The sequence below is a fragment of the Fusarium falciforme genome, chromosome 1 (assembly GCF_026873545.1).
Source record: "Fusarium falciforme chromosome 1, complete sequence".
NCBI classification, from domain to species: Eukaryota; Fungi; Ascomycota; class Sordariomycetes; order Hypocreales; family Nectriaceae; genus Fusarium; species Fusarium falciforme.
The window spans coordinates 5,769,737-5,794,084 of record NC_070544.1 but is presented as its reverse complement, the minus strand read 5'-3'; the positions used below and the strand labels follow the sequence as shown (position 1 = coordinate 5,794,084).

Sequence of the window (24,348 nt, the reverse complement as noted above, 5' to 3'; positions counted from 1 at the left end):
AGAATTTAACGGGCAGATAATTCAGGTGTGGTTGGGCAGTGTATGCAACAGGTACGACAAAGATAGGTTTAAATGAGTCAACGGGAAACAGCGTCAGGTGCGCAGCTTTTATTCCTCCGTATTAGACGCCATGATGCAACGGCGGCAGCTTTTCGACCACTCAAGCGTGTCCATTGCCTTCATTTCAACCTCCCTTCTCAAAGTGCAAATGACCGTGACAGGGATTGGTGAGGATTGGATTGAGGCCCCCCAAGTTGTGCGGGGTTGGCCGAGCACGACTCTATTCCCATGTCAAGGAATAGTTGATGATAAGACCCTTAAAGCCCAAAGTGAGGCCTACATCGACTTTTAGAAACAAACCTTTTGTATATTGTAGTTGTATATTCTGCTGTATATGGTATCATTAAAGTTGAGATCCTTCGCCAGGTGCTCCCTTCATTCGTAACCCCTCCATCACTTGCGTTCACTGCAACCGTGAACGCCCCCAAAAGCAATTAGTCGACTTAGACACCACTCGGAGGTCATGTGTGTATGAACGTGACGTAGTACTGTCAACGAGTATGCAGCGGGGGGTAGACCGGTGGCCTTGAGGGGGCAACCTGACGTTTCAGATCCAGCCAGACTTATAGCACTCGGCGAGCATCCTCTTCCGGCCAGCCCTCTTGCTCTTAATGCTGACTGCCTCGCTATTCTGGGTCCTGACACGATCGATGTCCTCGGGATCTTGATTTGTGACTCGGGCAATCTCTGCGATCTCTGCAATCTTCCACCCACGCAGGACAAACAGGCAGAGGCCGGCCGCAACGTACATGAAACCCACGAAAACTTGAGCGCCGATGTACTTGCCTGTCCCCGTGACAATCTCGAGCGCCATCGGCTCACTGAAAGTGCAAGGCAGGACGATGACAAGCCACATGAGGTTAAGCGCTGTAGGTACGTCAGCTAGGCCAACAACCTCAGCAGTGACAGGGGCCACTGTCGCCCAGAAGGTTCCTCCCACTGCTCCGCCCACGATCGTAAAGAAGAGCAAGACGCCATACGACTTGGAATTGATCCAGAGAACGAAGACTAGAATGGCGGCCATGAATGTAGTGACACAGGCCATGTTGATGCGTCCCGTCCGATCACTAAAGTATCCGATAAAGGGTCGACCAACAGCCTGTCCCAAGTTGAAGATGGCGCTGACCATGGCGGCTTCAGAAGGACCGAGACCAATGAAGTTGGCGTAGTTGGCAAGACTGAAGATGAGAACGACGTATCCAAGCATACTAAACCATCCGTAACCGAGAAGCAGGATATACTCGGGGCGCTTGAATAGTTGAATGTCGAATGGAGCCTGGCGGGAGCCAATGATCTTGTTACGATCCTTGACAAGCAGTGTGCAGATGATGTTGACCACAAAAACCAGGATTCCCAGGATCCTATATGCCCATTTGAGGCCCATATTCTCAATGATGGCACCCGATGCCAATGAGTAAAGAAGACCGCCGAGACCAGATCCGGCTGCACTGAAGCCATTGGCTAGGGATCGACGGGTAGTGAACCATTGCGGGACGATGCCGACGCTTGGGACAAAGAGAAAGCCCATTCCTAGGCCAAAGAGGACGCCTTGTGTGAGGAAAAGATGCCAGATCTTATATGCAAAGCTGGCACATATCAAACTAGTGGTTTCCAGAACAACTCCCAATAACAGAGTAGGCTTCGTGCCGATTTCGCGGACGAGGACGGTTGCGACAGGAGAGATGAGCAAGGCGCAACTGATGCTCAGAGAACCAACAAAGGCGTAATCCAAAGACGAAGAACCGGGGAATGTATCGTTGGCGAGATAATGGGCGAGGAACACTCCGTAACTGGAATTGAGACCCCATGTATGGGCATTGATTGTCGCAACACAGGCCGTACAGACCCAACCGTATCCTCCATTAGGCGGAGGAGGAGGGCCGTCATTCCGAGGGGGGAACATGTCGCCATTCTCCTTATCCTGGACCGAACGACGATCTTCGGTCTGATGAATTGAAGTAATGGCATCGACATCTGCTGTAGTGGAAGTGTCTTGGCTCTGTCGGTCAGAACCCCTCTCCGGATCCGGGACCTGCGAGTTCCTCTTTTCGTCCATGACTTGAAGTTTCTCAAAACCAATTGAACAACTTCAAGGCCGGGTAGGTAAATTGAGGGCGAAAGGGTCACCGAGAGGGGCGACGAGAGGACGAGAGGATGAAGGAGGATGGAGGAGTCAGGACAAAATTTGCCAGATGGAAGGGTTGGACTTATGACCCATCCAAAGGCGGGCCGGGGGGACACCCAAGGATGGGGGACGGGACCCATCCATTTCTGATATCCGGAGTCAGAGATGGACCCCCGAGACCCAAGCTTCTTGGTCATCGGGGAACGGCGAGGGCCACTTTTGCCGTCACGATCCAGTCGTAGGGCAGCATTTGCGCATCTGTGATCCCGACAACCGGAAATGGCGTCCGGGGATAGAACGGAGGCATATTGGATCATCGATTTTTGGCTCGGTTGGCGTCGCATCGCAGGAGGGCGCAACGCCGCCAACTCTTGGCTTTTGCCTTTAGCATCGTGTTGCCGAGGTGAAGAATGCGGGGGGACGAGGCGAGGCCGTCATCCATCAATCTGTTGGACCTTGGAGAGTTGAAGTTGCTGAGCTGACGTTTCGTCTGTGGAACGCGAGCCGAAAGAAACCGAGTCAAGTCTCGTTTCCACGTGGAATGGAACACGACAGGACCGGCTCTGTCTCGAACGCCTGCAACGTGGACTGGCTTGCCCTGGCGCAGGCTTATTAATTAAACTGGTGGGTGAGATGAGACCAAACCAGTTCGCGGATCGGATATGTTTGGTAAGCTTCCGCGTCCGCGGGGATAAAGCGGGGGGTTGCAGCCGACGCATGCATCTCGGCCGATTGGCTAACGGGGGGCGCTCCTTCCCGCCTCCAGTGTGCTGAGTCCTCCACGTGATGGTTCAGCTGGAGGTACGTACTCTCCTCTTCTAAGGTACTCCCATCTGTGTCTGGCCAAGCCTTTCCTTCTTTAATCTGTGGCCTTCAACCAATTGCCTAACCGTCAACTTACAATGGCCTCAATGTTCATACCCAAGTGGTTGCCCGCAAAAATGGTTGTTCATGGCTCCTCAGGGTCATCGCCACTAAAGGAACCCTCCCCGACATTCCGTCGGTTCGTCGGTTTGACCCTACGACCAATATGTCGACTACCAAAGGCTACTTCATTGGTTAGGGAGGCCGAACCTACGATTCTTTCGGTACCGGTGATGTTATTCCCATGATTTGTACGGTTTCTTTGTTTCTTGCCTTGTCAGAGGTCGAACAGCAGAATAACGTGGAAACATGACAGTAGGTTCTAGTGAACACTCCAAAGAAGAGCTAACAGCTTTGTTCTGTCAAGCAACAACATTCGCGTTGTTATAAGGCTCATATAAATTCAGTTCCATCTTTCGTTCTCGTCCTGCGCGACTCGCCCACAGATCCTTCGTCCTCCCACTTTCGCTCAACACACAACACAGGACATCATTCATCCCGTCAACTATGGGCGACGAAGCTCCTACCTCTGGCCAGGTGGCTAGTCTCGTCGCAATCTGCTTCCTCCTCGCTCCGCGCCTCTTGCGACTCATCGGGACTCTAATCGGAGACATCGCAAGATCCTCCATCCGGGGCCGCGTGCCGCCCGTACACAGAGTAGCTCATACCCCCCGGGACTGTTCTGTCATCGTCCCAGTCACGAACCCAGACAGCATAGACATCGAGTGCTGTCTCCGTACCATCTTGAAAAACCATCCCTTGTATCTTTATATCGTCGCTGTCGGCATAGAAGATCGGGATCGCCTCGAAAGACGCCTGAGGCATCTTCGGAAAGAGTTTCCACTGCAACATATCACCATCGGCGCTGTCACAAGACGCAGCAAACGTCGTCAGATTGCACACGCCGTCAAGAGCGTCACGACCCGCATCAGTGTAGTTGTGGACGACAATGTGATTTGGCCATCCGGGTTTCTAGGAGGGGCCTTGGGCCCTTTTGAGCATCCCGTGTTGAACTGCATTACAGTACCCAAGTATGTGCGCGCACCTCTCTGTGACTCCTTCTGGACCGGTTGCTGGAAACGGTTAGCCAACTTCCAGTATGCTTACCTGCATGTCCAGAATCGAGTCGCAACCGCTTACGATTTCTCCGCAATTCCTTTGGGGTCGACTGTGCTGTATCGCACTTACGCTCTTGAGCAGGTTTTGGATGAGTATGAGACGGAGCACTGCTTCTTTGGAAGAATCGGCGCACTCACGGCAGATGAGCACAGCTTCTATAACCTGTACTTTCTCCAGCATGACGACCGCTTCATCGTCCCATTTACCCCTGGAACGACCACCGAGGTTTGTATCTACTCCTTCTCTGACTTCATCGCCGATTGCGAGCGTCATATCAGAAGTACGTGGCGCATCAGCGCCAACATGCTCACCTCCCAACAGTGCTTCCGCTATCCATGGGGTCTCTACGCAACATGGCTCTCTGAGCTTGCTTCATTCACTCTGATCTGGGATGCCATCATCGTCACCTTTTTTATGTCTACGTATTTTTACGCACAGAATCATCTCAGCCTGTGCTGGTTTCTCCTAGCTTTGTTTGGCATGAAGATGGTGGAGGCGATCATGACCATGATCCACATGGACTTTAGATACTGCGACTTCTTGGGAATCCTTCCTCTCCTTATCTTCCTCATTCCATGCCACTACTTCTACACCCTCCTCAAGATCAAGGCCCTCCTCACGTACCATCATATCGAGCACGCCGAATACAAAAAGCTTGACAGGGAGCGCAACAAGTCGAACGAACCAACTTGGCTTGTCGACAGTGACTCCCTGCTCAAGGAGCCCCCGAAGCGTCAGTATCGTGGATTGGAGAATGCTAGTTTTAATAAATAGGGAGATGTCTAGGTCTTGGTCTGTTGAACGAGTGTGATGTTCTTGGGCGATGGACACAGTTACATGCTTAATCTCCTTTCACATCTAGACAATCATGAATTTATACAGATTTCGATACAAAGGAGCCTCTAAACTCACCAAAAGTACCTCATTAATGTTTAATTGTAGAAGTCTCTCGAACCATTCATGTTATGCCTAGTCGTGGATGCACAAGGGAAAGTGGAGAGTATAGGGTAAGATTTCCTGCCCAGGGGTGAGCTATTCGACAACGAGATGGTTATTTGTTTTTGATCAGAGCCTATGAATAATTCTAGAAAGAAAAAAAAATAGCAATAGCAACTTTTTATTAGTTATTATTTGAAGAATTCACTACTTACCTAGTTGACAAGTTGAAAGTGAAGGGTCTAAAAACCACGATTCAGGGGCTGCGCCTCATTGATCCCTACCTCCCATCAGCTCGTTGGAGGGCAGCCAAATAAAACAAAAAGGCATTGAAGAATAAACTAGTTCGAGGTGGATCAATCGCAGTAAGACCCAAAGTAAAAACAAATAGCTTATTCAATTTAATTTGCAACACATTGTAATTGTCGTGTCTACCTTAACCGTGGGTGGGCTGTAGCCAGGGGAAGCCATCACCAAGGCCAAACCAACACCACACCACACAACATCATTTACCAAAGAAATGCAAAAGTATGACGAGAGTCAAACTAAAGTCAACCATGCGTAGCTTCGACTAGTTAGCAAGTACCTGACAAGAATGATCCAAGAGTGTAACTAGGGAGTTGCTGGCAAAGCGCGGCAAAGGCCCAACTCCTCCTTCATGAATCAGTCACTCTACCAGTGGGTCCCGGCTATCACGGCATTGCCCCAGACCTTTCGAGATCCAAAGGAATCTTGCTCGAGCGTCAGCCTGGGGGACGTTCCCCGTGGGGATAGTTTCATGGAGACGACCTGTGCTCGTGGGATATGGGGAAGCCTGGAACTCGGGTGATGTGACCTGTGGGACTCGGGATCCATGCAATTATTTGAAAGATACAGATAATCACGAGATTTGTGAGTGGTCGTAGCCAGAAACCGCTTTGGGGACGAGTTCTGTGGGAGTGTTCACTGGCATGGAGGCGAGTTTAAGGGGGATTTGAGGGGCCATGGTGGGAGGCTCCTGAATACGACTCAAACTTCATTTTAAGGTTTGCTTCACTTCAAAAACTCTCTTCGAGGGAATCATGATTTTACGGAAGAGATTTGAGAGTTGTGCGCGAGTGTGTCGAGGAGTCGTCTGGTTGAGAGCTTGGCTTGAAGCGCATTGCTCTGCCAGTCAGGGGCTATTTACTCGGGACACAGAAATCAATGCAGAAAAGGGTCTGCGGTATTTACGATGAGATATGGTCTCAGGAAACGCGAGATTCTTTCGTCTGTCCTCGCAACACCTGCATTCGCTTTCGAAGGATGTGAACACCACCTCGTTATCGGCAGTTGTGTCTTCTAGAGCTGGATGTATGCTTTCGGTTCGTTTTTTCGATGTTCTAACAAGGAGAGGCTTGTCGTGAAAGGGATTTCTGTTCATACCCAAGCGGTTAGGGGTCCCAAAAGGGGTATTTCTGAGTCTCAACGGCAGCGAGTTCCGACTTTGGGCGTTTAGACGCACACATCAGACGATGTATGATGCGGAGCCGCAGCTGTACATTCTCTACAGTCAAAAAGAATGGTTGACGATGCTGCTTTGGTGGTTTCGACGGTGAACTGTTTCGGCAAGTAAGGGGCACGGTCTCAACTTTTAAAGATCTGGAAGCAGGGTTATGCCTTCTGACGAGGCATTCCCTGCGAGCAGGCGTGGATTCATGTCGTTCAAGGGTGTTTCTCAAGAGTGGCAAGACCTGTAGACATGGTCACTGCCAGTGGCCGCCATGTTTGTGACTGTCGTGAGGCTTCCAGTCGTGAAAGTGAGGCCCCCTGAGTAGATTCTGACTCCCAGGGGCTATGACTACTCGTGGAAGATGGCACGTATAACGGTCAGACACAGTAAGATGTGTTGAACCATAACCGAGGTCAAGTTGCTAGTGATGTGACAAATGATCGACGTGAGTCCACCAATATTGATGCCACGACTCAGGAACTCGCCTCCTGTCACGTCACATCTCGATATCAACGAAACGGTTCAACAACACTCTAGACTAGCACTCGGAGGAAAGGAAGTTGCCTAAATCGGAGACGGAAGTAAATCTCAGTTTTGACCAAAGATTCCCTGCCCCATCAAGGAAATCAAGAAGGGGCGTTGGGCTCTGGCGAACCGAGGTCAACTTGACCGTCTCTCTGGCATCGTGACGGACATCTCGGCCGGAGAGGGCTCGGAGAGCGAAATGCGCCGTAAGAAAGGACTTTGCTAGCTGCCTGGTCCACGTCTTGAACCAACGGTCAGGGGGCAGCGGTGGAACACCGAGATAACGAATGCCCACTGGCTTGCAAACGAGCATTGGCGAAGAAGTTGTGACCTGGCCACAGCCACGGCAAGCATTGGAACTGCCAGCATGATCCTGCCAGATCGTTTACTGTGCATCTTTGATGCTACGACCACCATCTTTGGCAATGTTTCTCTCTCAATTTTTGCCAGCCTGAAGCATCAACAAACAGGCTCAACACCCGACGAGTTCACTTGATCACCTTGACGCATGTAACGCTCAAGGTTCAAAGTGGTTCCGGGCATTAAAGTCCGTAAGGTGTTCACACTCTAGGACGTGTCGATAGCGATGTCGCATCGTCGAGACCCGGCGGCGGTGGCTTGTCAAAGCTGGAAGCGCTAGAGGACGGCATGCGCGTGGTATTGGGCGATCAGATCCCTGAGGTTGGCCTCTAGCCTCTTGGCCTCGCGGCTCTTTTCTCTTGGCTGGCGTACGTTGCGAGACAAGGTGGCTTGTGCTTTTCGGCCTGTGCTTGTTTTGGAGCAGGGTTTTGAGCAGTTGGAGAAAGCCGTGATCCGAGATCCAATTTCATCATGGCCAGGGGGATCGCCGCTGATAGCGTGAGAGGATGATTGTTTGTTTGATTGATGGGCGTTCTCTTGCTGCTGAGCTCGACGTCCTTTGCCATAGAAACTCTCCTGTGTTGGCCTCCATCGTGTTGGGGGTTTGGGGAGTCCTGCAACCGTCATTTTGCATCCACCCAGCACCATGCGGGCTAATATTGGTAGCAGTAGCAGCAGCGAACCCCAAGCGGTCATGGTAACGGAGGTCTCTCGGAGAAAGCGATAGGTGACGGTCCCGCAGGCGGAATCTGGTGAGACAAAAAGATAACGACAGGCAGAGCCTCGCTCATACGATCATGGATTGCGTGTGGGACCGTCAGTCTCGGAGTTCCACGCTCCCACGCTGGCGAGCAAGGACATACGTACGTAGCGACATTTTTGATGGTGGTGATGGGGGGCCAAGTTTTTTTTTTTTTATTGTGGTCTCCTTCTCCGCCGACGCCGGCCACGATCGCGGTCCCATTATTGGCCAAAAAGGGGACGTTCTAGCACTGACGGCAAGGCCGATGGAATGAAGAAGCTCAGTTGTTTTCGCTTGCTTAAAGGTCCATAACATGAAAGATGGAACCAATTTCGTGGTTTGAAAGAAAAGACAACGGCGAGGAGCAATTTGGTGAGGGGACACAGGCTGAGGGGATGAGCTGGGATGAGGGGAGTCTTGGTGAGGAGGAGACAGGCCAGGCCAGGCACTGACTGTGCCTCCTTCCCTCCTTAAGCGAGGCGAAGGGACTGTTGGGGGTCTCTCCTCTGCGGCAGGCGCAATGCGCAATGGGGCGTGGCGTCACCGTGTTCCTGCACCCAGCTGCAGTGTGAGTGAATCGCTCCTGCCCAGGATGTCCGGTCCTAGTGCGTAGAGTACTAAATTTGCTGGGCGCCGGGTGTTCCTGCCGTCTAGGAAAACCCTTGCAGACAATGTTTCTGGAAAACAGCCTGAAGGCAGCTGATGCGCGCTGCTGCAGCCCACCTCAGAGGCCAGGCACCTCGAGAGTGGGCTGTTGCAGGTTTGTATGCGCGCCACAAGCAAGTGCCCGTCCCCTTCCTTAGTAAGGGCGGCTGCAGAGATTGACGCTAACTGAGTCGCTAGTTCGTCCCGTTTTAACATTTTCTCATCAATCCCCGATCCCATTCCCGGGAACTCAAACCCAACGAGGGTAACAAGACGTTTGTTTTTGGAGAACTTGACGGACTTGGACCGAACACGCCCCCTCTCAACTCGGCCCTTCGGTCTTGACGAGGGGGAAGAAGCCAATCATGGTGGTCAAGGTCCCGCTGTTGCTGTCCCTCTTCTCTCGGTTGACCCAATCGCCACCACTGAGGCGGTTGGTCCGAGGTGGCATGCCCTGTTCAAGAGCAAGGATGATGCAAAAGAGCCTCTTCCTGCCAAGCCACGGATGCCGGACAATTCCACCGCCCCCCCTTGTCTAGTGTCGAGTGACGACCCAGGTCTGCTCTTCGATGCGGCCCTACGACGGCTCCGGCGTCGGTTATGTCTTGCTAGATCCATCTCTCGAATGCCGACGGATAACCGAGGATAAGTCTCGAGATGCTGTGATTTGGTTTTACTCATTAGCCGGGCTGTCCGCCGACGATTGAGGGGGTTTGAGAGGGCAGGTGAATGAGGCTCTTTGAACGCCTCCTCTCATTTTCACTCTTGGCAGCAGCAGAGACTACGATCGGGAGCAGACGCCAATACCGGCATTACTTGGGCTTGGCTGGCCGTGCCATGATGCGACAAGAGGTCTTTGGACGAACAGGCCTGGTCTAATGAGTGATGGTGTTGAACGCCACCCATGCAATTAGGCTGCCGGATGTTGCGCCTCGAAAAAGGTCAACGTATGCCGGCGCAATTTCACGGTTGGAGTTGAAGAGTTGGAGTAGGAGGTGGTCGATGCTTGTGTCGGACGAGAGAGACATGGCACAGCATGGCATGGCATGGCGCATACTTTGACGGTCCCCTCCCGCTTACACTGGTCGTCTTGGTTTTGGGTGTCTGGACCCCACGGCTGGTGACCAGGGACTTCTCCAACTCGTCGGTGAGGAGAACCCTCCAAGCGTGTTTCTTGGGATTTGGAGAAATCCTGGGCTGTCGTCATTTGCAAGCTTTTCTTGCGTATCGAAGCAAAACTTGGCTTTAAAACTCGGCATAGACGCGAACAACTTGGACCGCTAAAACGTCGAGTTCGCTTAAACCTCTTGTCACAAAAGATTCATGCCAGACATCGTAGCAGCAACAGGCCACCACACGGCCCTCGTCGATGCCCTTTCACGGATATGTCGGCGCACGATAAACTGGGCCCCCTTTGTTGCCGCCCAAGGAGATTGATTTGTGACGAGAGATTCCTGCTGCTTTCTTGCCTCTCTTGTTTCCCCACTGTTGCGCCAGTTTGGGCCAACCTTCGGTCAACGTCCATGGGGAGATTTGCCTCGGATCTTGTATTCATCATCATGTTCGCCGTCATCGTCATTTGCTGAACAGATTTACGGGGAAACGAGCAGCAGGTCCTTCTCCAGACCCCAGAGTCTCCCCAGATTTCCGTGATCCAGGGCCCGAAATTTCCAGATTGTTTATTTTTTGATGTCTCAGTGAGGTTTGAAGGTCGACATCACCAGCACTAACATAATACTGTCTCTCAAGGCGTCGTATTTTTTACCACACCCCTGCTTAGAGCTTCTCCAACACGCCCAGACCCCTTGATCCAATCACGCCCGCGCCCGCTCCCCTTCTGGCCTTTTTCCCTTCCTCGTCTTGCATCTCGGCCGTAGCCGTCGGAGGAAAATCCTGTCAAATTTTGTTGTGTGTGCCTGGGTGTGGGTGTGGATCTACGTGTACGTACCTAGGTTCCTCCCAACCTCTCTCCACCCAGGCCACCTTGACGACCCTGGACACATTGAGTTTGGTTTGCCTAGTCCACGTGCTCTCCCTCACGGCCTCTCCCCTATGATTTTACCTTGACAGACGTCAATTTGGATTGCTAGTTTATTCATCTCGTATGGCGATCCGCGGGCGCGGGGACATGCCTCCACTTAGGAGGCGCCGGATACTAATCATGTAGCCCTCGGCTCTCTCAAGTGAGGCGGATTACGCGATCTCCCCCAATCTTGAGATGAGGATATCCGGGTTTATTACGTCCTGCGCCGTCCGTACCTTCCGTCTCATCACTGCATTGAGGTTGAGGGCTGAAACCAGGCACACGGTACGTACCAAGGAGAGAAAAAAATTGCCCATCTCGGTTGGTCTACTCCATTGCTCCTCACACAACATCCATCGCCAGTCTCCGTCACAACGCATACCCCGTCAATTCCGCGGATGATGTGTCCTGCATGCCTCTTCTTATTCACTCTAATGCTTGTTGTATGCGCTCTTTCGAGTCTGTCGGTCCCTGGATCGTTCCATTTCCGCCTCGCCGTGCTTTGACGCTCTCCCAATGAGACGAGTTGTCTACCTCTGTGCCGGGATATCCAGGCTTCACGATGATGGGGAATGCGATTTACCCCAACTTTTCATTCCAGCCTATCCGTCACCGCGGATTAACAAGTTGTTTCTCCATCAGGTCTTGCTATTCCTCCCTGGACGAGTTCGGGGTCATTCATGTCTCCGCGGTCTAACTCCACGCCTCGTACTGATCCACCCCCAAACATCCTTTACCGACTTTATTTCCCGATTTCAAAGCTGCTACGCTTACCTACTCTCTTTAGTCAGATACATTGCTGCTCCTCTTAGTTGTCCTTCTGTGCAGGTTGGCAAAAAAGGAGCGAGTGACTGAGAGGGACGTCCCGTGGCGCCGACGCCATCCCGCGGATCCAGGACGCCGGCGACCATGGAATCGGCGACGATCGAACCAGGTTGACGCACGTACAGGAGCTCCTTAAGCACTCCCCCGCATGCGCTTTGGGCGTATTCCGCCTGTCTGAAGCGCTTGGAAGTTGAAGGCCGGGCACCATGGTTGGTTCACCCGGGTCCTCACTCCTCGGTCGCTGACCAGACCATGCTGTTGGCGGATATACAGATGTCTTACCACCGAGTTCTTTCATTTCCCCATGGTTCCGATCTCTTCCCCGCGGGCTCAATGTTGGGGCCTCCTCATTGTCGTTGCCGAAAGAACCTGCCTTGGCTTGTTAACTTGATGTCCGTCTCCTCCCGTTTCTGCACTGCTCGGTCGGTCGTCCGAGGTCGTACGCTTTGACAATGATGCATCTGCTCTGCGTTTCCCCTCATGTCTTCCATTATCCCTCGTTGATGCAACCGTGTTGCTTAGAGACATGGCTGGCCGTGTCATTATCCCCTCATCCGCTCATACCGCTTCACCTCAGGGTGGCCTTTGAAGCATACGATAGTCCTTAACCTTCAAAGCCTGGACCTTGACATCACGTTTTTCTCATCACAATGGCAGTCTATGTGCTTCGCACAGTCACTTTCTGAAAGTCTCCTTCTCAACATATCCATAAACCCCCCTGTCTCTGATACATCCATCCATCCATCCAGACCCAAAAAGACCCCGGACATGGACTAGACCCCCTGTCAGGTTCTCTTCTCTCCACACCCTCCTCCGCTTACTCCGCCCTCCCTCCACTTCGTCTTCTCCACTGGCCATTGGCCTCCACCAGGTATCCCCTCGCCGTCGCCTCCACTGCCCAGTCTGGTCTCGTTCTACCACGAGGGCACGAGGAGGCGGTCTTTGAGTCCCCTGCTCCGCTTGCTCATATCCCGTCCCCTTCTTGTCCCTGTTCTCCCCTCCCCAGACCCCGTTTAGATAAATCTCATCATATCTTGCCCCAGCGTCACTCACTTTAAAAACCCAATCTCTCTCCCCACCGTTTCCCCAGACTGTTCCTCCACGTCAGTCAACGTCCTTCATCTCTTCCTTCCTCCTAACCTCGAGGGACCTCTCATAGTTTACGCCACTGGACCTAAACTATCCCTCTTCACTTACACCAATCCCTCCTCCAGAACCTCTCTATCACGACCGCTCCCATTGTCCCTGGGACGCCGATATCCTGCTCTTCTGAATATTATCCTTCGACTATCCTCATCGAACCTTACATCATATCCATAATGGCCGACCGTATTCACGACTCGCACCACGACTCGGACAAGAGCGTCACCCTTGACCGTCAGAGCATCGCCGGCCAGGAGGTTCACCACCATCATCACCATGTCGACTACACTTCCATGCAAGCAGCATTCGGAGGTGCCCTCCAGCCCGGCCTTTGGAAGCCAATGGAGCACCGCAAGTTTGCCAACCCGGCTCCCCTAGGACTATGCGCTTTCGCCCTCACCACCTTTGTTCTCTCTTGCATCAACATGCATGTCCGTGGTGAGACCGCTCCTGCCATTTCCATCCCCTTGGCATTTGGCTACGGTGGTCTTGTTCAGCTGCTTGCTGGCATGTGGTATGTCTACTTCTCAGACTCGATGCAAGATTGAAACCTTAGCTAACACGTACTCAATAGGGAGATGGCTGTTGGCAACACATTCGGTGCTACTGCTCTGTCGTCATATGGTGGCTTCTGGATCGCCTATGGTCTGCTTCAGACTCCTACCTGGAATGTCCTCGGTGCTGATGGACCTTATGAGGGCGACACTGGATCCGTCATGGGTTTCTTCTTGACTGGATGGTTCATCTTCACTACCCTCCTCCTCATCTGCACCCTCAAGTCCACCCTCGCCTTCTTCCTTCTCTTCTTCTTCCTCGATATCTGCTTCCTCTTGCTCGCTTGCGAGAACTATGCCCACGACCTCGGCAACCACGCTGCCCAGATCGCTCTCCAAAAGGCTGCAGGTCTCTTTGGATTCCTTGCCGCGTTCCTCGCGTGGTACAACGCCTTGGCTGGTCTCCAGGACAGCAGGTATGTCTTTGAACTTGACTCTGACATGAAAACCATTTGCTAACTTTGTATTCAGCAACTCCTTCTTCCAGGTCCCCGTGATCCACTTCCCCTGGTCGGACCAGGCCCGCGAGCTCCGCAAGCAGAAGACTGAGCGAGAGCTGGCTTAATTCAACAATGGAGAGAGATTCTCGCGTCTTATGCGTCATGACTTGAAATTTATCATAAAAGTATGAAGAGATTGTCAGCCGGACTGAACCAGGCTCGCTGGAGGAGTATTTGAGAGCGTGTTCCGCTGCCCCAGCCAGCGGCCACCGGCTCATATTATATAGCCGCTACCGAAACGGAGGAAGACATATTTTGCATATATGGCATAGCGGTCTTTTTAATTGACTGGGAACTGTACATAGTTTTGTACAAAGACATCAAAGTGGACATAGAAACTGCTTGAGACGAATGATGTGATGATGTATATGAACTTCCCTGAGTGAGCTGTTCTCGAGATGTGGCCATTCTGAGTAAGAGCTTGAGAACGAGCCCGAAGGCAGGGAACGGAGCCCCCACCGACGGTTCCTCGGGCCTGTCCCGGCCCGGATCCGACGGCCGTTTCAGTCTCGATCCCCGCCGGTTCATCTCGCATGACCCGTGCCGACGCCATGCAGAGGCTCCCCACTGTAGACAGCATCCGGAAACTGATCACGGGTACGGATACGGCTTATCATATCAGCTGTGTGGGGGTCACTTTATCGGCGCGTAGCCACTTGACGGGACAAACGGTGGAAATGGCATCTACTCTTTTATCTACCGTGTTATAAAAGAGTGTAGCAGACATGGGGGAAATGTCACTTTTTTTTATGTCAAGTGATATCATTCAAGTTTCGCAGGTGAAATCAAGTTTGGTGCCTAACGACATTCATGCCCTCCTCCCGATCCATCTTGAAATCCCGGCGATCGGCACGGCAAAGCGGGACCGCGTCACCGATAAAAGCGGATCCCAACACGGCCCCACGTACGGCGGAAAGGCACCACATGGCAAATCCTACTATCCCTTCCCAAAAATCTTGGATCTCGCAAAAAGCGATCTCTCCGTCTACCGAGATCCTTCGGAGTTTACAAAAAGATCATCTTATAAATGGCGACACTTGGGACCCCTATTTTTACACACTCCTCCCGGAGAAGCTCAATCCAGAACCTGATCAAACATCGTACGATGGGGGAAAATCACCTGATGACTTCCGAACCACCAAGCCAACAGTCCACCATCATCTCATGCCGTGCTTTCTCATCCATCCGCTGATCAGATACCCCCAGTTCCCTTCCAAAGAAGGTCATTCGCAAGTCACCGACAGTTTTCCTGCTGAGCTAAGCTACATCGTCGTCGTCATGCCCTCAACGTGTCCAGTTTGAGTATAGTCGGCCATAAAAGCAAGCAACCCACGGCCGATACCGCCTCCCCGCATCCCACTCCATTCAATGCCTCGCATCCTCCGCTGGACAATGAGCAGGCCGCAGATCCTGTTCCTCTCCTGCATCGGCATCGCGGTAGCATTCACTGCTATGCTCTACGGAAACCACCTCTCAACCTTTACATCCGTGTTCTCAAAGACCATGTCCACATCCGCCGCTCGTCGCCCCGTCATCGTCGTGGGCTCCGGCCTCGCAGGCCTCTCAGCCTCATACGAGGCTCTTCAGCGCGGTGCGCCCTCAGTCCACCTCCTCGACCGCGCTCCTAAGCCCGGCGGCAACAGCATCAAGGCTTCCTCTGGTATCAATGGCGCTGGCACAAAGTACCAGAAAGCTGCTGGTGTCGAGAGAGACACTCTCTTCTATAGCGATACCGTTCGCTCAGCGGGCTCTCGCTTCGGCCTTGCTCAGCCACCCGTCGACCGTGAAGCTCTCATCACCAAGCTCACCGGCGAATCCGCAGCAGCTGTCAACTGGCTCGTTGATGAGATCGGCGTTGACCTGAGTGTCGTCGCTCCTCTCGGCGGCCACAGCCTTGCTCGCACCCACCGCGGCGCTGGAAAGACACCACCCGGAGCTGCAATCGTGATTGCTCTTCTCAACAAGCTCAAGGAGAATGAAAAGTTCTCCATCACTAACCTCGCCGAAGTAAAGGCGCTTCTAAGCGAGGACGACGCCGTCAAGGGCGTCGAGTACGAATTCGAGGGTGAGAAGCATAGCCTCGAGGGTTCTGTCATGTTTGCCAGCGGCGGCTTCGCAGGCGATGCCACCGGTCTCCTAGCTCGTTACCGTCCTGACCTCAAGGGCATCCCCTCAACCAACGAGGAGCGACCCGGATCTCATGACATACTCACCGCCGTGGGTGCCGAGCTCCTCGATATGGACAGCGTGCAGATCCACCCCACAGGCTTCGTCGACCCCGCGAGCCCCAACACCATGCTCAAGTTCCTCGCTGCCGAGATGCTCCGTGGCGAGGGTGGTATCCTCCTCTCTTCTGCTGGCTCCCGCTTCGTCAACGAGATGGAGACACGCGAGCACGTCAGCAAGGCCGTTATGGAGCTTCCCGCCGCAACAGACGGCGATGGCACCATCAAGCAGTGGGACGTGACGATTCTCCTCGACCCCGGTGCGTCTGAGGCTTCTGCCAACCACATCAGCTTCTACGAGTGGAAGGGTCTTCTCAAGAAGGTCAAGGTCCGCGACCTCGAGCCCGCCGCCATCGCAGCTGTCGACAAGTACGCCAAGGCCGTCGCCGAGGGGGCAGAGGATGAGTTTGGCCGCAAGACGCACGGTCGATGGACCCTCAAGCCCGGCGAGGAGAACCGCGACCAAGACATCTACATTGGCCGTGTCACTCCTATTGTCCACTTCACCATGGGAGGTGTTGCCATCGACGAAAAGGCCCACGTCCTGCGGAAGCGCGACGACAAACTCGTGCCCATTCCCGGTCTCTTTGCCGCTGGAGAGATTACTGGCGGTATTCACGGCGACAACCGTCTAGGAGGATCCTCCCTGCTGGAGTGTGTTGTCTATGGACGGACTGCCGGTGCTGAGATTGCCGCCTCGTCCTAGATGTGGTGAAGCGAGCCTTGACATGATTGTTACATGATGCTCAATTCGCACTTTTGTCTGTACATTTTTACTCGCCTGGGGTGAGGTGCGTCTATGTTAGCTAGTCCAATACTAAGGATAATGATTCAATATCTGCACTGTGCCCCGAATGTTGTGACCGTGTGCTCAGGCTGGGAGTCAACGATGAACTCATCACCATGTTAGGCATATACATACATACATCCATGGGCAGACGCAAAAGAAAGAGACAGATAGATGCAATCGGAACCAGCTTCAATCGACACGCCGGCGCAAGATCGCATAGTCACGTCACATCATTAGTCCACTGAACCAAGGTCTGGTGTATCAATACTCTCAATTCATACAGGCAGAACACTACTCTCGACTGTTCAACAACCATCTTACACACCCATTTGACATCTTCCACCGTTCACCAACTCTAACCCTAAGTCCTGGACAAGGGGGTCGCAGTCGCACAGTCGCCCAAGTTGGTGAGTGCATTTTGGATAGAGTCCAGAGCATCCTGGCCCGCCTTATCAAGACATACAGGCAGCCCATCTGCGTCGACCTCGACGCCATCTGTGCTAATCTCGATCTCGTCGCCGGTGGCACTCATGCACTTGGGGATACTGGATAGTGAAGCTTCGATAGCCGTAAGGCCTTGCCGAGTGGCCTGGTTGAGACAAGTTGGCAGCGCGCCATGAACTTGGACGGGAAAATCGTTCCGTAGGTTGTTCAGATACTCTGAGATGGACTTGGGGTCGATACCGATAGCCAGTGCAATAGATTCGAGGAGACCAATCTTGCCTGATCCCTTTTGTGCGTTGTTGTTGCGACGAACATGCGGTCGAGCTGTATCCTTTGTCGTAGCCGTAGTCTTGGTAGCCGCAGCCTCTCTCGAAGCCTTGCCCTTCATGGCCTTGTCGACCCTCTCGGGCCCCTTTACCGCCTGGACGATGACCCGGAGGCCGAGGTGTTCGGGTTTTGTTATCGTGGGGTTGTGCTCAGGGAGGTACCAATAGGTTGACTTGTCGCTATGATGCTCAACTTGCATTCTGTCGCCGTCGAGGACCGGTGCCGACGCTCCGATGGTGGCATGCAAGGCGAGGAGGATGGTGTTGATGATGAGCATGGTGACGGGTGATCGAGAGGGAAGAACTACAACGATGGAAGTTGGTGTTTAGAGAGAGCAAGTGAAGGAACACTGGGAATGGATGTATGGTGGATGGTTGATGGTGAATGATAGATGCTGGATGATGGATGGAGTTGGAAGAATGATGAGCTGGTCGTGGGCGTCGAAGACAGAGCTTATATAGATGCTACAGGTAAGAAGGAAGGAGAGTCCCAATGGATAGACGAAGCCGGGCGTGCTTGCCAATATCTCAACAAGAATCACGCCAATCTCAACAGCGTACCTACCAATCCTCCATACCAAAGTCAATCAATTCGGTCCAATGCTTCATCATTCATAGCTTTAATGAAGCGCTGAAAGCAACTATCTTACAATGAAGAACTTGGATCTATACTAGCTGAAGAGTTCATTAAATTACCTTCGCGTATCTAGCCACTCTCCCCCTTCCCATCACTGTTGTGATGGTTGACCAGCTCTTCGATTACAGGGAAGGTGGCAGCAAGTGAACTCCCCTAGGTTAATGAGCAGGAGCCCCTCGGGTTCCTTGAATTGCTACCCGAGGAGCAGACAGGACAGGCACTGCCCCGTGTCTGGTTCTTCGGGAAGCCTTTCTCCCTGACTTGGAAGTGACCTCGCAGGATGCGGGAAGTGGCACAGCATCAAGGGAAGGAGGCATCCTGCTCAGCCAGAAGTCTCGAGTGTCCTCATCCAGCATGTATTGCATGCATGTTAATTTCAAAGCAGCGTCTAGTAGATGCTTGTCGTCTATTCGGGGAATCGTTACTCAAATGATCATGTCCTCAGCTTCCGTTGTTATCACCGTATCCAAGCTGTTGCTTCCCTCTCTTCGCTTTCTCTGCTTTTCAAATCTACCTTGTGGTGAAATGTGCATGGCGTAGGCGATTACGGCCTTGGTATCTTACTCTTTTCCCCATCGTGCCGTCTCGTCTCCCTCCTTCCACTCACGCTCAACATAGCCGAGCTCCCTCTTGACCTTCTCGACGGTCTCCTTGTCGCCGGTATTCTTGCCGATGTTATCGCTGTTACGTGTTAGATTCGTCTTAAGAATTTTCTGGGGGCAGGAACTTACCTGATCTTGATAGCTGGGCGGCCTCCTGCAGAGCTGAGCTTGATGACAATGTTCAGAGGCACCGACTTGGTGCCGGCCTTGAGGTGCGTAAAGTCGTTGGTCAGGAACGTTCCCACACCAAATGTTGGCTGGAAACCCAGCTTGTCCGAGATGGCCTTGTACTCGAGGCACTTCTCAATGTTGAGGGAATCCGAAAAGACAAGGAGCTTCTTGTCCGTGATGCCCTGCTTGTCGTAAAAGTCTCGCATCACCTTGGTGTATTCGGCGGGATCACCGGAGTCCTGTCGAATTCCGACAAACGTCTCGGCGTACGTCTTCATGCTTCCATCGGCCTTCTGGAAGGTCTCGGCTGGGAATCCACCCTCCACAGGTCGCACAGGCAGGCTGAAAGAGCGTAGGAACTCTTGAGTGCCGAATGTATCGGTCAGGGCAATGCCAAGCTTAGTGCCAAAGCAGCCCACCCAGTGTCGGAGTGCCTCCTCGGTGGCCTTCTTGTAGTCACCAATGATCGACGCCACGCCCATGAACCACTCGTGGGCGACAGTACCGACAGGTGGGATGTTGAAGCGCATGGCCAGGTGGACATTGCTGGTTCCGGAGAGCTTGCCAGGGAAGCCCTTCTTCTCTGCCTCCTTAGAAGCCTTCACTAGACCTCGAAATACAAGGGCCTGTGTGTGGTAGTCGCGGCGTCTTCGTGTGCCGAACTCGGAAGTGACGCATCCAGCCTCCAGCAAAGTCATACCCTTTTCGAATGCCTTTTCCTCCTGTCCTTCGTAGTTCCAGTCCGTATCCATGAAACGGAAGTATGCCTCGGATGTCAGCGCCAGCATGGGGATTTCGTAGAGAATCGTGTCAACCCAAGCTCCCTTGATCTGGATGTCGACGTCGCCAACAACCGAGTCATCTCCATTATCCTCACCAACAGGCGTAAAGGTAGCGATGACCTGCTCTCGGGGACTTAGGCGGAACTCCTTGAGGAAGTTGAGATAATCGGCAGTGAGATAGTCGCAGTGCTTCTTGAGGAAAAGGTACTCGTCGGTGGAAAGTGAGATGTTTCCGAGCTCTGGTCATCAAGGTTAGTCCTGAGGATACCCACTAGGAGATTCGCAGTGAGCTCACTTCGGATCTGCTCCTCAAGCCACTTGAAAGCAGCTCGCGACAGCTTCTTGTCGGGAGTTCGGTTGGTGTAGGCGTACGTGACCGGGACGTCCTTGAAGAACTTGAAAACGGCGCATTGCATCGTCAACTTGTACAGATCGGTGTCGAGGAAGGAGATGACGCCCTCGGGGAAGGGCGAAGAGCTGTTGAAGTCCATGATTGCGGCCTTTTGCGACGTGATTGAGAGATTTCGGGGACGGCGTAGACGGAGGGACGCACGCAGCGCTGGACTCTCAGAGACTTGGGGAGAGGAGGCCGGAGATGCGGAGCTGACAAGGCAGGCAGGCTAGTCGTGGGTAGCTCGGAGAGACGGCGCGCCTGAGCTCACGAGGGGTTGCGGAGATGGAGGAAAACGGAGATTATTGGTAGACGTCGCGCTGAGGGGATGGAGAAGGGACGTTGGACGAGAAGGTGTCGCAAGGCTGGGGGCGATGACGTCGGCAAGATTAAATCTCCTTTGGCAGAGCGCAGGTTGTTTGAGTCACAATCCAAGAAAGTCGGCCGAAAAGGACAAAATGTGACGCATTCAGAATGGGCTGAAACGCTCAATCGGCGAAGAGAGGAGCCGCTCCAGAGCCCGCCGCCCACCGCGCCGCCGCTCTAGACGCAGCAGGAGAGGGGCAGAGAGGGTTGGTTGCTCCTGCCACAGGAGGTGGGGATGGAGGGGCATTTTGGGCGCTATGACCACACCTTATTTCTTCCAGAAAGAAAAAAATTTGGAAAGTTTGCGAGGCCAGCATCTTTCTTCTTGGACCTCAACGCCTGGGTACGCGGCGGCAGGTTACGACAAACTCTCGATCTGCGCAACCACTCGGAATTAATATTTGGTACTGGAACAAAGGAAGAACACAATCACGCGACGGAACGCGACCGAGAAGCGCAATCAAAGCCGATAACCGCCGTCACCATGGACGTCCATCGGTGTCGATTCGTCCCCTACAAGCCGTCCGCGATCAACGCCATCGCCTTCTCGCACCCAAAGACGCGGTCGGCCCTGCAAGCTTCGAACGCTAGACTTGCGATCGGACGAGCGAATGGCGACATCGAGATCTGGAACCCTTCGAATGGCTCCTGGAACCAGGAGCTCATCATCCCTGGAGGCAAGGATCGAAGCGTCGATGGACTTGTTTGGGTCAACGAGCCCGACCAGGATCTCGGCGATGGACGCGTCGTCGCTGGAAAGTCGCGCCTCTTCAGCATAGGCTACACCTCTACAGTGACCGAGTGGGATCTCGTGAAGGGAAAGCCCAAGAGGCATGCCAGCGGTCAGCACGGCGACATCTGGTGCATGGCCGCCCAGCCTGCTGGCTCCGACAAGACAACCCTAGGAGTCGATTCTCAGGATTCCACCAAGCTCGTCGCTGGCACAATTGATGGCGAGCTCGTCATGTACTCGATCGAGGATGATGACCTCCGATTCCAGCGAGTCCTCTTGCGATCCCCAACCAAGAAGGCCCAGATGGTCAGCATCACCTTCCAATCCCGCAAGGTCGCGATCATCGGATGCTCCGATAGCACGATCCGCGCGTACGACATCACAAAGGGCCACATGTTGCGCAGGATGACGCTGGGTTCTGACCTCGTCGGTGGATCTAAGGACATTATCGTCTGGTCTGTCAAGTGTCTGCCTGGGGGCAACATTGTTTCAGGAGATTCGACTGGCCAGGTCTGCATTTGGGACGGCAAGACATATACGCAAACTCAGCGAATCCAAAGCCACAAGCAAGATGTCCTTAGTCTTGCCACGAGCGCCGACGGCACCTCAATTCTCAGTGGAGGCATGGACCGGCGCACAATCCTCTACAAGCAGAATGCTGGCGCCGGTCAGCGATGGAGCAAGGTCTGGGGCAGGAGATATCACGATCACGATGTCAAGTCCATGGCATCGTTCGAGAGTGGCCGGATCAGCGTTGTTGTTTCTGGAGGTCAGTTCCCCCTTTCTATATCACTAAAGCGTCGCTAACTGAATTCTAGGCCCCGATGCCAATCCCGTCGTGGTTCCCCTGAAGGAAATGGGACGTGAGAACCACCGCATCATGTCAAGCCTACCGCAGCAAGCACCTCTTCTCAGTGCGCCCAAGGCTCGCTTCGTGGTCAGCTGGTGGGAGCGAGAGGTTCACGTTTGGATTCTTCGACAATCAGCTACAGACATGTTCAACGCCAAGGGCGACAATGTCGACATCAACCAGAACCGCAAGCTCCTCAAGACTATCGTTGTCAAGGGAGATTCGAATATCACCTCAGCCTCTATCAACGCCGAAGGCACACTCCTCGTTGTCTCTACCGCCAACGATGTCAAGGCATTCACGCTAAGCCATCATGACCCCGTCAAGCCCTCGGATGTCAAGATGTCCTCTCTCGAGCTTCCCCAGAAGCTTACAACCATTGGTGCCACAAAAGTTCAGCTCTCTGCCGACTCTCAGTGGCTCTGCGCCATCCAAGAGGGGTCTCGGGTTGTGATGGCCAAGATTGACCCTAATGAGCCCAAAAACGCCTTCACCTTTGAACCGCAAGTACAACGACTTGCTCGCTTACGACGCCAGATTCCACGTTACATCCAGAATGGCGGATTGGGGGCTTACGACAGGACCATCACACATATCGCCTTCTCAGCAGACTCCAAGGTGCTCGCGACGTCCGATCTAGCCGGATATCTGGATACTTGGATCTTACCTGCCGATGGGGAGACCAACGCCAAGTCTGAGGGTGACGCGTCCTCAGAGGACGACGGTGACTCCTCAGAGGATGAGGAAGATGCATCGTCCAGCGTCAGGCAGTGGATTCGTAACCCTAGTGCCAAGCTACTGCCCAAGCTGCCCTCGGCTGCTACAGTCCTCTCTTTCTCTGAGGACGTGCCTCAAGCGAAGGGCTCCGCCAACGGCGCAGTTGCCGTATCCGACCATGTCGATGACTACACCCTCCTTGCTATCACTTCGTCGTGGAGCCTGCTCACCTTCCACCCTCTCCAGGGTTCTCTCACTCCTTGGTCTCGTCGTCATGCCCGAAAGGACCTCCCCGCACCTGTGCAGGATCTTCTCGACCTGGCCAAGGGTGTTCTCTGGCAGGGCTCTCGCGCTTGGATCTACGGTGTGTCTTTCTTGCTGATGCTTGACCTGGCGCAGGATCTCCCCAAGCCTACAGTGGAGAGTGAGGCCAGCGATCCCACGGCCACCCCAGGCAAGCAAGGCCTCAAGCGGAAGAGAACCGGTCCTACTAGCGGTGCCGGAGGCAAGATGGAGCAGGGAGCTCTCGTGCCCTCGCAGGTCCGCAAGCACACGGCCGGGCAGTGGGAGGACATCGATATGGACGACGCTCCGCGAGCCGAGGACGTCGACAGCGACGATGAGATGGACCAGGCTGACGGCGAGCTCGCCCAACTGCGGAACCGTCACGAGGAGAGCAACAACGGCCTCGAGGTCGCAGAGACTGGCGGTGAGCGCAAGAGCTGGTGGATGACATACAAGTACCGACCCATCTTTGGTGTTGTGCCCCTAAGCCGGGCGGACCAGCCCCTCGAGGTCGCTCTGGTGGAGAGGCCGACGTGGGACGTGGAAATGCCCGAGAGCTACTTTAGCGTTGAGCAGTGGCGGAGGTAATTCAATACTCTCTTTTTTGGATGGTGGCATGTGGTGTGTGTACATTTTGTGTGAAAGGGGGCCTGTCCAGATTTTTCGAGTCACGTAGGGGGGGCCGAGAGAGAGCGGATACATAGGATGAATGGATATCAGGGGTCAAGGAGAGTTTCTGATTTGTAGATTTCTTGGATGGGTTTCTGTACGGCTACACAAGCCAATGTACGTACGGCTTATTTGAATCAGGTTTCTTGGTACAGGATGGATGATGCTTCTGAACGCAAGCATACGTATGCCCTTGATGGGGGTACCGTGACCACTTGAATGCCCTCACCTCCACGCCAGCCTTGTTTCTCGGGCAAGTCTCCCATCACAGTTAGCTCCCATTGGTCTATCCGTAATGAGGTCTTTTCTCTAGGATCCATTCCCGGCCCGTCTTGCCATTCACATGGTAGGATCATGTACGAAGCCCAAGATGAAGGAAGGCCTAAACCTTCAACATCGTGACAGGACACCACATCCCGAAAACCGCGCCTAACCATGCGTCACCAGAGCAATACCGACCAAGCTAAA

The 24,348-nt window shown here is 53.5% G+C and overlaps 7 protein-coding genes across 7 annotated transcripts; 4 read left to right on the top strand and 3 right to left on the bottom strand.

Annotated features, from left to right (window-relative positions):
• Window positions 1-607: 607 nt before the first annotated feature.
• On the bottom strand, window positions 608-2,116 carry NCS54_00165400 (Hypothetical protein; the record flags this gene model as incomplete). The annotated part of the gene is made up of 1 exon (XM_053147276.1): window positions 608-2,116. One exon carries the CDS (start codon window positions 2,114-2,116, stop codon window positions 608-610), a length of 1,509 nt encoding a protein of 502 aa, XP_053003251.1.
• Window positions 2,117-3,556: 1,440 nt separating this feature from the next.
• NCS54_00165300 (Hypothetical protein) lies at window positions 3,557-4,942 on the top strand (the record flags this gene model as incomplete). Its single annotated transcript, XM_053147275.1, has 1 exon — window positions 3,557-4,942. One exon carries the CDS (start codon window positions 3,557-3,559, stop codon window positions 4,940-4,942), a length of 1,386 nt encoding a protein of 461 aa, XP_053003250.1.
• An 8,072-nt stretch (window positions 4,943-13,014) lies between these two features.
• On the top strand, window positions 13,015-13,957 carry NCS54_00165200 (Acetate permease A; the record flags this gene model as incomplete). The annotated part of the gene is made up of 3 exons (XM_053147274.1): window positions 13,015-13,352; window positions 13,413-13,808; window positions 13,864-13,957. 3 exons carry the CDS (start codon window positions 13,015-13,017, stop codon window positions 13,955-13,957), a joined length of 828 nt encoding a protein of 275 aa, XP_053003249.1.
• Window positions 13,958-15,257: 1,300 nt separating this feature from the next.
• Window positions 15,258-16,823, top strand: NCS54_00165100 (Fumarate reductase; the record flags this gene model as incomplete). The annotated part of the gene is made up of 1 exon (XM_053147273.1): window positions 15,258-16,823. Exon 1 carries the CDS (start codon window positions 15,261-15,263, stop codon window positions 16,821-16,823), a length of 1,563 nt encoding a protein of 520 aa, XP_053003248.1. The 5' UTR covers window positions 15,258-15,260.
• Window positions 16,824-17,268: 445 nt separating this feature from the next.
• Window positions 17,269-17,955, bottom strand: NCS54_00165000 (Hypothetical protein; the record flags this gene model as incomplete). Its single annotated transcript, XM_053147272.1, has 1 exon — window positions 17,269-17,955. The coding sequence occupies one exon, from the start codon at window positions 17,953-17,955 to the stop codon at window positions 17,269-17,271; it is 687 nt and encodes a 228-aa protein (XP_053003247.1).
• A 919-nt stretch (window positions 17,956-18,874) lies between these two features.
• Window positions 18,875-20,360, bottom strand: NCS54_00164900 (Nicotinate phosphoribosyltransferase; the record flags this gene model as incomplete). Its single annotated transcript, XM_053147271.1, has 3 exons — window positions 18,875-18,995; window positions 19,046-20,108; window positions 20,165-20,360. 3 exons carry the CDS (start codon window positions 20,358-20,360, stop codon window positions 18,875-18,877), a joined length of 1,380 nt encoding a protein of 459 aa, XP_053003246.1.
• Window positions 20,361-21,110: 750 nt separating this feature from the next.
• NCS54_00164800 (Hypothetical protein) lies at window positions 21,111-23,799 on the top strand (the record flags this gene model as incomplete). Its single annotated transcript, XM_053147270.1, has 2 exons — window positions 21,111-22,128; window positions 22,178-23,799. 2 exons carry the CDS (start codon window positions 21,111-21,113, stop codon window positions 23,797-23,799), a joined length of 2,640 nt encoding a protein of 879 aa, XP_053003245.1.
• Window positions 23,800-24,348: the final 549 nt, after the last annotated feature.